The 10,193-nt window shown below is 41.4% G+C and overlaps 1 protein-coding gene across 1 annotated transcript; it reads left to right on the top strand.

Moving 5' to 3' along the window:
• The first annotated feature begins 373 nt into the window (after positions 1 to 373).
• NCOA4 (nuclear receptor coactivator 4) lies at positions 374 to 6,082 on the top strand. Its single transcript, XM_082002146.1, has 8 exons — positions 374 to 523; positions 972 to 1,112; positions 1,233 to 1,321; positions 1,771 to 1,879; positions 2,502 to 2,573; positions 3,233 to 3,376; positions 3,590 to 4,594; positions 4,969 to 6,082. Exons 1-8 carry the CDS (start codon positions 383 to 385, stop codon positions 5,134 to 5,136), a joined length of 1,869 nt encoding a protein of 622 aa, XP_081858272.1. The 5' UTR covers positions 374 to 382; the 3' UTR covers positions 5,137 to 6,082.
• Positions 6,083 to 10,193: the final 4,111 nt, after the last annotated feature.

Below are 10,193 nucleotides of genomic sequence, written 5' to 3' on the forward strand. Positions count from 1 at the left end.
TTCTCCCCCAGCTCTGGCAGAGCTGCTGAACCTTGCCTGAATTAGCCCTGTAGACATAAAAGCCAGAGGAAGGTGAATGGTAGGGGAGGATTGCCTAAGCTCCTGCCGTTGAAGCTGTTGTCAAGTATCTATTGGTTTTCCTGTGATTGTGCAAATTCTGTGGACTGAGGTGTTCGGGAGACCATTGTTGCTCCTTGAGAAAGCTTTATCTATGTTTAGAAAACTGCATTGGTGCAGGGTCTGAGGGGGGTGGGATTTTTTGTTCACCTTTGTAGTGAAGTAGAGCAGATGGTTTTTGGTACGATGCTCTTCCTCTTCTGTTAAAGGGGAATAGAAACTATTAAGAAATTTTTTTTCATTGTGTTTTAGGAACACTTCAAGAATGAGTCCACCACAAGAGAGAAGTAGAAATTCCTGCAGCAGTGAGCCTCTGGCAAAGTGCCTTCAAGCAAAGAAGGACTTGGAAACAGCTATATCTGGAATTGTCAAAGCTGAACAACAGATTAAAGAGAACTGGCGGGAGGTAATTTTAAACTATTTTTTAATATGTTTTAATAACTAACATGACTTTGACAGTTTTTGTTACTTCAGAGTACTTTCTATTATGATGATGGTCTGAAATTTTCCTAGAGACTTGCAAGCATCTTGTATAATTTGGTCATGCTCTTGGTAAAGGTATTCCTGTATTACTAGCTTAGGCCCGCAGAGTTTACTAAAGCTGTTGGTTGAAACATCAGAATCAAGAGATATTGCAAATACTATTGTTCTTTGATACTTCTTTAAAAGTAGCCTTGGAACGTTTACTAATTTGAGTCACATGGTGCTGTGGTTGACTGTGGTTTGTGTTTGAGAAATAAATTACTCCAAAAATGCCACTTATCTGTGACAAATACTATTTTGTAGTTGGCGCGGCATAGGCTTGTTTGTACTCTTTGACAGCTGCTCTAGAAATGGTACATGTTACCTTACAGGTAAAAGCCAAGATTCACAGCCACATAAGCCGCCACCTGGAATGCCTGCGCAGTCGGGAAGTTTGGCTGTTTGAGCAGGTAGATCTCATCCAGCAGCTGAAAGAGGAGGCGTTGCAGCAGCAGGCGCAGCAGCTCTATTGGGTACGATTTGGTTGTAAATTGTTCCACTGGCACCTTCATGTAAACTTTGTCCTTGCAAGTGTTTTCTCTATTTTAATCTTAGAAGCTGAAACAATAGCATGTATTTTGTCTTCCCTGCAGTATTTGGGACAATTCAATTGCCTTATTCATCAGCTGGAACGCTCCTACAGTAACGAGCTAGCAAAACAGATTTCAGTTTGCCTGGAGAGGTAAATATAGTCTAATATGCAAGTTAACACAATTGGTATTTATTTTGACTTATGAAGTTAGTCTGATTTTTGATTCTAATAGAACTAATAATAGATCTAATTCACTGTTTCCCCATTTTTAATGGTTCCTAGAAATAAGATCTTTAAAGCAGTCTGAGATACGATTCCTCTCATTTATTTTTATCTTGGATTGAAAATACAGGACTATAGTGAGCAGTGGAGGTACTCATTTGCGCAGAGTATTTCAAATACAGTTGTTGATGGCAGATGAAGTAATAAGGAGAACATTGTGTTTTGCTGGCTATTTATTCTGTTCTTGGTTTGTGGATAGGCATCTCTTTATTTTTATGCAAGTATTAAAAATTTTTCTGTTACCTAATTAGTACCAAGTCAGATGAAGATTGTAATTTTTTTTTCTTCTTTTTGTAATTATTATTTTACTGTTTCAGACTGGAAAGTCTTACTCTTAAACCAGAGGAGTCTTCCATCCTGAATTTTGAGGCTGACACATCTAACCTTCGCCAGGCTATTACCTCATTTGGTTCAATTAAAACGATGGTAAGCACCAAGACTTGCCTGGGTTGGAATATTTGGAAAAAAACCAAAACACACAACAACTTTTTTTTTGAGGCAGTAGTGTGATATATTTCAAGTGATATTTCTACTTTTAGTTATAGCTTCAGTGATCTTGTGTACAGGTCATATAGTTTTAGCTGTATAATATAGACACAGTGGTTTATTAACTATTGCATGTAGCTCTGCTTTTGACTGAGCTTAGATCTAGTTATGTAGATGTTGTTTTAATGTATTTTGGCCAAGACTGAGGGAATGATGGTTATATTCTTACTCTATTCTAGCAACTGAAAATTAACATGGTTTTCTTTAAATATTAAGAGTTATACATAGTAGATGGCTTTCTGTGATACAAATATTCTGGGATTCTTATGTAAGCAGCATATCTTCTGTATTATTGTAGTTAATTCCCTTAAAGGAAGTGGACTGAAGGTAGTGTTTTTGTAGTAAATCTTTCTCCATTCTGTTTTCAAATGTTGAGAAAATTGTTAGCCACAAAGAACTGACCAGTTGTAACTGGTTTTACTTCTACTTTATAGCAGAATTCATCCTAGAAACTGGACAAAATTGAGATTTTAAATTACCTCTCACTTTTCTTTCCTTACAGCAAACCTCAGAGAGAGAGAATACTTCTCCCTGGTTCCCAGGGCAGAACTGTGCCCTAATGAACTGTGAGCAGGTAAAATTAAGGCTTGTATCTGTGAATGTTTAATTGTATTAAAGTGAAAAGGAGAACTCAAGCACAATACATTAGCTTGCTTGAATAATGACTTCTGTTTGTTTGTTAAGATGTTTGAGTAGTCTACTGGTCGCTGTGCTGAGCATTACTGATTGATGTTTTAGCTGCTCCAGGAACAGATGTGCAAGAACAGAGTATGAAAGTGAATTTGGAGTGTGACTGTCAGCTAGAAATTTTTAATTGAATATTTCTTGATGTTGTCAAGTTAGGACTTAAACTAGCTGATTCCTTTCAATACAGAAATTAATGGGAAATCTTCTGTTGGGCTCTGCACAGAAACAGTGTCAGTGAAGGAGGTAGCAAATTAGTAATGGGAATTGTGGAAGGGTTATGGTTGGGTTACACGTATCAGAACTGTACGCTGTAGAAATGTCCCTTTCTTGTCATTTGCCCTTTGAAGAACCTGGGATCACAAAACAATCTATTGCAGTGGCTTACAGTCATACAGGCGATAGATTTACTTTTTGCTTAATTAGAAGGGACTGGTTTTTCTTTTGGTTCAGAAATACTGATGCATGTTGAATGCCTGTTTTGATGTTCACCATAGATTACCTCAGCAATTAGACTTTCTCATAACTAAGAACATTCTTTCTCAGCAGAAAACATTGTGTGGGACAGTGAGTGACTCGCTTGCTGACTGGTTACTTGGAAGCAGACCTGTGAGTGCTTGCCAGGCTCCGTATGTTCCCAGCACCAATCTTGAAGAATGGGTTACACAAAAATGTGTGTCAGAGCCCAGCCAGGTAAGCCTTTTATGCACTAACCTAGTTTTTAATAAAGGGGAAAGCGCAGTATCCGATTGCAGGCAGAATATGGTGGGAATTAAACCTTCTGTAATTCTCCTCAACTAATACTTTTGCACTTACTCTCAGAATGTGCCAAGCTGTAACCGTGCAAGCAGTTACTGAACATTGTCTTTTAGTGTTAATAGATGCATTTAAATTTGTCTTTACTAGGATTTAAATTCTTCCAAAGTCTGTTACTTTGAGCAAGCCTGGGGAAATCTGAAAGATTTGGAAAACTGGCTCCTGCAGAATCAACAGCGTAATGTTGCTGGGAAGACAGACTCCCCTGGACGCAAGGAATCCACATCTACTTTCAACTCATCCTTTTCCACTATTGAAAAGCTGGAGGAATTGGAATCCCTTGGACAAGAAGAGATGGACCTTTCTGACTGGCTGCTTACTCCTGACACAAAAAATGGCAGTGGTGCTTCAGATGAGAAATGGAAGTATGAATTTAAACCTTTTAGGGAAGAATTTAATTTGAATGATTGGCTCCTCAAAGCTGAAACGTGTACCAGTTGTCGTGGCAGCCAGATCAAAAGTGTGGAAATTGAGAACCTGGGAAATCTGAAGTGCCTGAATGAGCATCTTGACGGAAAGAAATCACCCACTACATCTGCTGTAAATGCTTGGCTTCTTCAGCATCCCCAGGCCCCATTTAAGGTGGAAGATGTGTGCAAAGCTAATGAGCTGTGTGCCAGCTTTTCTGAGTGTGTGTGTGATGAAAACTGTGGAAAAGAGGCTCTGTGTAAATGGCTTCTGAAGAAAGAAGGGAAGGATAAAAATGGAGTCAGCCAGAAAGATGTACCAAACCCTGAGCACGAGAAGACAAAGTCTGCTGCCAGTACCTGGCTTAACCCCACACAGCAGCTCACAGGGGAACCTGTTAGTTCAGAGAAAGCGGATTATTCAGCAGAGATCGCAGAACCCTTGAAAGTATTGCTGGAAAGGCCCCTGACGAGCTGGCTAGCCAAGTCTGAGCACACGGCAGAAAGCGCAGAAGAGAAGGCGTGTAGGGAGAAAGCAGATAATAATTTCAAGAGTCCTTTCCTAGACCTCTTGGCTCCATTCCACCTCCCCTTGAATGTAAACAGTTGGGTGTTGACTTCAAACAACCTAGAAAATGCTAACCCGCCTCCAGCAGAAGATAAATGGCTTCTACGCAAGAAAGCACAGGTGAGTATGCTCCTAAGTTACTGCTGTGTTCTTAAGCCAATGTTCTGGGTTTATTGTTTTACTGAATTTAATGCCTGCCTTCTCTTCCAAACTCATAGCTCTTCTGGATGATACTGACTGACAATTTTTAGGTTTCTTAGCACTTTTAATGTTTTCAGTGATTATTACTAAGTTACTTAAACGCTGGCCTCATCCACTTAACACAAAACAAGTTAATTTTGAAGTACAGTTAGGTGTGCTAAAACGAAGAAAGTATTCATCCCCAAGACTCAGAAGTCAGTTTTATTTTCTTTGTGAACACTTTACAGAAGTTGAAGATGCATCAGAATGTATTTATGTTTGGAGATCAGTAATTAAGGTGACTTCTCTTTCAGGACTTTGGCCTTCCTACAGTTTGCGACCTTTTTGCCTGTATGAAACTCAATGGAGATAAAGAAAAATGGCTGTATCGGACTCCTTTACAGGTAGGATGCACAGAATATATTAGAACAGCTGAGCCTAAACAAAACTCGGGGGTACAGCATACAGATGATGGCAGCTAACTGACGTCTTCAGAGTTCTCTACATGTGACGTTTAACAGCATTGTGATTTTCTCCACATATGCCTTTTTAATAGCTTGGACCATTCTGTTTTTTCATTATTCCTCCTCTTTTGATTGCAAGCCAGGGAGAGACTTACGTTCTTGCATAGATCACTCTTCAGCTGATTGACAGGTGGTAAAATATTGGTAACTTCTATTGTAACTAAAACGTGCAATTATTGTCTAAATTTCCAGGCAGCTTCTTTCTTATCTTGGTTGTGTATTTACAGCTGATGTCATGTTTCTTCTCTCTGCCAAGATAACTCTTTTAACATTGTTTTGGAAATTAATGAAAAAAGTTCTTTCTTAGCAGGCGTACTTCAAACCCTAATAGGCAAGAAATGCGGTTCCAGGAAGTATTCAGTATGATTTTTTTTTTTTTTGTCCCATAGTATAATTTTTTTTTGTCTTATACATGTTTGGTTTTGTTTTGTTTTTTTTTTTTTTTTCAAAAAGTGTTGCTCTCTGTTTATCAAAGAGAATAACCCAATTTTAAATTTGTTTAGATGTGAAGAACTGGAAGCATTGAAATCATCCCCTTCCTGCTGATCAATCGCACATCACGCTGAGTGACTGCAGCCACCTGAATTCCTGTGTTTGTGTTTGGCTGTCTGCTTTTTCTTCTAAAATTATAACAAAAAGAAAGATTACTCATATAACAGAGTTATGGTGCAGAAGATGCCTTTTTGTTATGATTAATTCTGAAATGTAAACCCACTGAGTATAAGCAATCTGATACTATAGAGGTGTTAGTAAATTGGCATCTGTTACGGGACTGCGTGAATCTTGTTGAAGCCAGTGCAAGTATAAAGCAGAATCTCCCTGGTGCTGTGAAACATCCACCTTTGGCAGTGACTTTGGAAGTGTTGCTGTTCCTTTCAGCTGCTACAACTTTGTCATGAATTGGGTTCCAGCTTACTGGGATTGCAAGATACCTTGGACTGTATTTGGAAGCAATTTCTTTTACTGAGCAGTTGCTAACTTTAAAAGTTTCATTTGCATCTTGTATTGGTGCATCTCCCAGCTGAGTATGTGTAGTCCAGATTTTGAAAAACACTGAAAAAGCTGCAAGATGAAATGTGTTTGTTTCTGCTAGTTTTAGATAATTCATAACGAACTTTTATTGACCCAACCACTGGAAAGCAGGCATCTTAGCCATGTAATAGTTAAAACGTAGTATTTAGGAATTTGATGCCTGCTCATCAGATTGATGTCATGCTTTTTTATTGGGAAACACTAACTTTGCAGACTGCGTGGCTCCTGCTGATCTGTTTTAAAGCTGTTGAAGCTGTGGATTTCCATGTTACTATGCATGTGAAAGCAGAGTCGAGTCACTCTGATCCCTATAGCTGTGGACATAATATGACCAATACCTCTTTAGGTACGTAGCATTTTGAACCCGTAGGAAGGAGTGTGGAGATGTTTGATGGAAATGTGGGTCACGCCTGCCAGCTTGCATGAAAAACTGTGACTTTTTTTTTTGTTTCTGGTGCGGCTTCTACTCACTTAACCAATTGCATTTAATGACTATAAAAATAGCCACCCTTTCTCCCCATCCCTGCAGCCTGCCTGGGAATAAAAGTGATTTCAGTTCTTCACAACACTTAGAAACGTTATTAGCAAGATCCAACCTTGGTATCATTTTGCAATGTGAAGGCATTCCTGTCTGATAGAACCTGTGCATTTGGTTAAAAATAAGTTTTTAGTCTGAGAGGTGGACACTGCACATCTGAAACCAGACCCCAAAAGGGCTTAACATCAGGGACCACTTGAGGCTTTCATACTTTCATAGCTGGGGCTTTCTGCTGGAAGCAGGAAGGTGTTTTTGAAGTTTCCCTTCCCCTTTGAATGTGTCCTTGTTGCCGTATGGGAAGAGTGCACTGTGACTAACTCCCATAATAGCCTAATTTCATTAGTAGTTGAAATCAAAAGAAGGTGATTGACATGCAGCCCACTTCTTATAATTCCTCGTAGTTGTCATTGTGTGCTATTTTGTCAGTTCATTATGAGCCTTTAAAACTTGGGGGTATGTATTCCTTTACTTACTCAACTGACTTGTTATCACTAATTGGTATTTACGTAAAACATTGATTAGTCTTTTCCATTAAAAAACAATTGCAACCAGAGGTGTGGTATGTCTCCTTTGCAAGATGGTTAACTAAGAATGCTGCGGCACCTTGCCTAGATAACTTCTGTTTAGAAGCCACTGCAGCTCTGCTTCCATCCCCGTACTGGACTCACATGTTTTAGTTCTGGCCCTGGCACCCTGAATACTCCTCACGGGTAACTCCTGTCAACTGCTGTGCTGAAATGTAAGCCCCTGGACAGGCAGCTGGTATCTCTAAGTCACCCGGCCCTTACTCAGCTGCTTTAAGTAGTACAGATTTAGACAGTGATGTGTCTTTCTTATCACTTTCAAACACTTGAGGAGGATTTATGGATTTTAGTGGCCTTCAGTCCTCCCATGGCTGTAGAACAGCTCTGGTCTGGGTCCACAACTGGAAGTTAATTCCTGTCTGGCTCTTCTGTTCTCCTGGTTTTTGAGCATCAGACATGTTTTGTTCCTCCTTTGAGGATTTTTCCATTCCTTTAAGCTGGTAGAGGTGACTTAATCCAGGCTGCATTGTAGCATTAAGAGAACGTTCTTATGAGACAGCATGCAGCTGGGCCTGGCAGCCTTTCAATGATGATACCTTGAATTTCATGTGTGGGTGTGCACACACACAGTTCTTAAAATGGACTAGAGGTTCTTTGTTAGAAGCAGCCACGTGCAGAACTCCTGAACATCTATCCCGAGAATAGCTTTCAAAGAGAGGGAGAAAAAATACTTCACCTCTTCCAAAGATGAGGAAGACAGAGTAGCTGGAGCAGAGAATGCTATTCCTGGCTTCTCTGGATAGCAGTTGGAGACCTTTTTTTGATTATCAGGTTGTACCGAGGAATGGGGTCCTTTCTGAAATGCTTAATTCTACTTCTCTCCCTCCCTGTGGAGCTGGAGCAGCTATCTCCCACTTCTCCCTCAGCTGAGTTTCTGTAACAAACGAATCCTCCTAACTTGCTTCCATGCCAAATAAATAAACAACATGCGTTGTGGTCACATATGTATATATTGGTGGAAGCATGGAGCTTTATGGCTAATCTCAGGCGGGAGACTCTTCATGAGCTGAGAGCGTGCCTGGTGCTGGCCTGTTCAGTCCCTGCCGCCCAGAGCTGCTGCGGGCAGCAGGGGCTGGCACCCAGCTTCAGCTGGTGGGGGGCAGAGGCCGGCGCTCGGTGGGCAGCTGCTGATGGCAGTGGTGCAGTCTGGGCGAGTCACGAAAGCGAACTGCTTTCTCTGCTGGACACGCACGGAGCTGGGGATGCCCATTGCAAAGGTGCAAGCCAGCCCCACTGCAGAGCCCTGTAAAGGGAGGAGCAGGTGGGTGCCAGTGGCAGCGGAGGCATCCTTCCCTCACCGGCGCCGACCTGGAGCCGGGCTGCTCGCGGGGCTGCTGGGGCACCCAGACCCCCGACTCCTTGGGCTCAGACCTGCTGCGGTGGAATTCACAGGACAGGGAGAGAGGGTGGCTGACGGCGGAGAGGGACATCCGAGGGGAACATAAGGCCGGTACTAATGATGCTGTGGAAGCACCAGAAGAGGCTGTAGTGCCCTTTGGTGTCACAGCAGTGCCTGGCATGCAACAGCACAGGCCAGTACTCAGAGCGTACACAAAGCTCCACTTAAAACATACCAATTTCCTATCTAGAATTTATTAAGTACAAGTGTAACCTTCTGTTAAAGCAAAAAAAGGATTTTTCTCCTGCTTTTTCAGTCACAGATTAGGTCAGAGGAAACACAGGCTATGAACACTGGATCATTTTTCTGCCCTAACATACATTTCTTTCCTGTTTTCAGAAGTAGCTTCCACTTCCTGGAGGAAGCTGGAGATTCTACCACATGACTAGTGATTTTTCAACAAATTCCCCCAACTGTAAGAGAAGTTGCCTGCTGACAGGGAATGGTCAAAGTGGTTTGCCTTTCTCTGTTCCAAAGACTACATAAAAGCAGCTTTACAAGATTCAGAAAGCTTTCACTATTCCGTTTGTTTCAAATTCCCTCACTTACTGCCACAGCATGGAAAGCTGTCTCAGATCTATCAGCAGAACTAGATGCTGTGACTGGCACTGCAGGAGGATAAAACACCACTCTTCAAGATGGCCAAGGTCTCCCATGCTCACAGGTAACATGACATGGGAGGACTATTGCTTGCTTGCCACATCCTGTTTACAGCTTGATTTTAGTTCTTTTTATTCCTATTGAACTCAGATATACTTTTGGTCACAGTTTTAAGTAGCAACTTTGTACTGATTAAATTGTGAACACAGCAAGTCTTGACATAGAACATCATAAAGATGTTCTCTGTATTCCATACTTAAAATTCACCTCCCTCACTGCTGCCTCCATGTTGATTGTATTTCACTGCTCAAGCTATGGGTCACTCCATTTACAAACAGGTTATGAACAAAAGCTTTTAATTGCCCTAGAAACACAGCTATTTCAGAAAAATAGCTATTTCAGAAAAACGCACTCAGCTATGCGCAAGGCAAGCAATTCCAGGAAATTTGAGGTTATTGCAGATCCGATAACATGCTAAGTTGTCTCAAGAGTCAGCCTAGCCTTAAGGTTGTGGCAACTGTGAACTTGCAAAAGCTTGTTCCTACATTATCTGCAGTGCACCTAAAAGGAAATTTGTGAAGCTTCACAGTTTTCCCGCTTCAATTAGGGACAGAGTGCTTCTGGCTTGTATTTCAGTCCTGAAAAAGTCTCTAGCTAAACTGAAAGACACCTTTCAAAGTTCCTCACACTTAGAAAGCAGCCCTCCCCCACCACCAGCCACCAAAGCAGCTATCAGTCCTTCATCCAGCATCGTCAAGGGCATAGGAGAATAAGTCCTACTAAGAATAACAGAAACATGGGTGGGGAGGAACACACCGATGCCTATGGGCAGAGAAGAAGCAGCAGCTCGGGAAGAAAGCGC

Source organism: Phaethon aethereus (genome assembly GCF_964289735.1).
Source record: "Phaethon aethereus genome assembly, chromosome: 7".
Lineage (NCBI taxonomy): Eukaryota > Metazoa > Chordata > Aves > Phaethontiformes > Phaethontidae > Phaethon > Phaethon aethereus.

Coding starts and splice junctions, on each gene's coding strand:
- NCOA4 (XM_082002146.1), top strand. CDS start 383: ATGAGTCCACCACAAGAGAGAAGTAGAAATTCCTGCAGCAGTGAGCCT. Junction 524..971: donor TTAAAGAGAACTGGCGGGAG/GTAATTTTAAAC, acceptor GTTACCTTACAG/GTAAAAGCCAAGATTCACAG. Junction 1,322..1,770: donor ATTTCAGTTTGCCTGGAGAG/GTAAATATAGTC, acceptor TTACTGTTTCAG/ACTGGAAAGTCTTACTCTTA.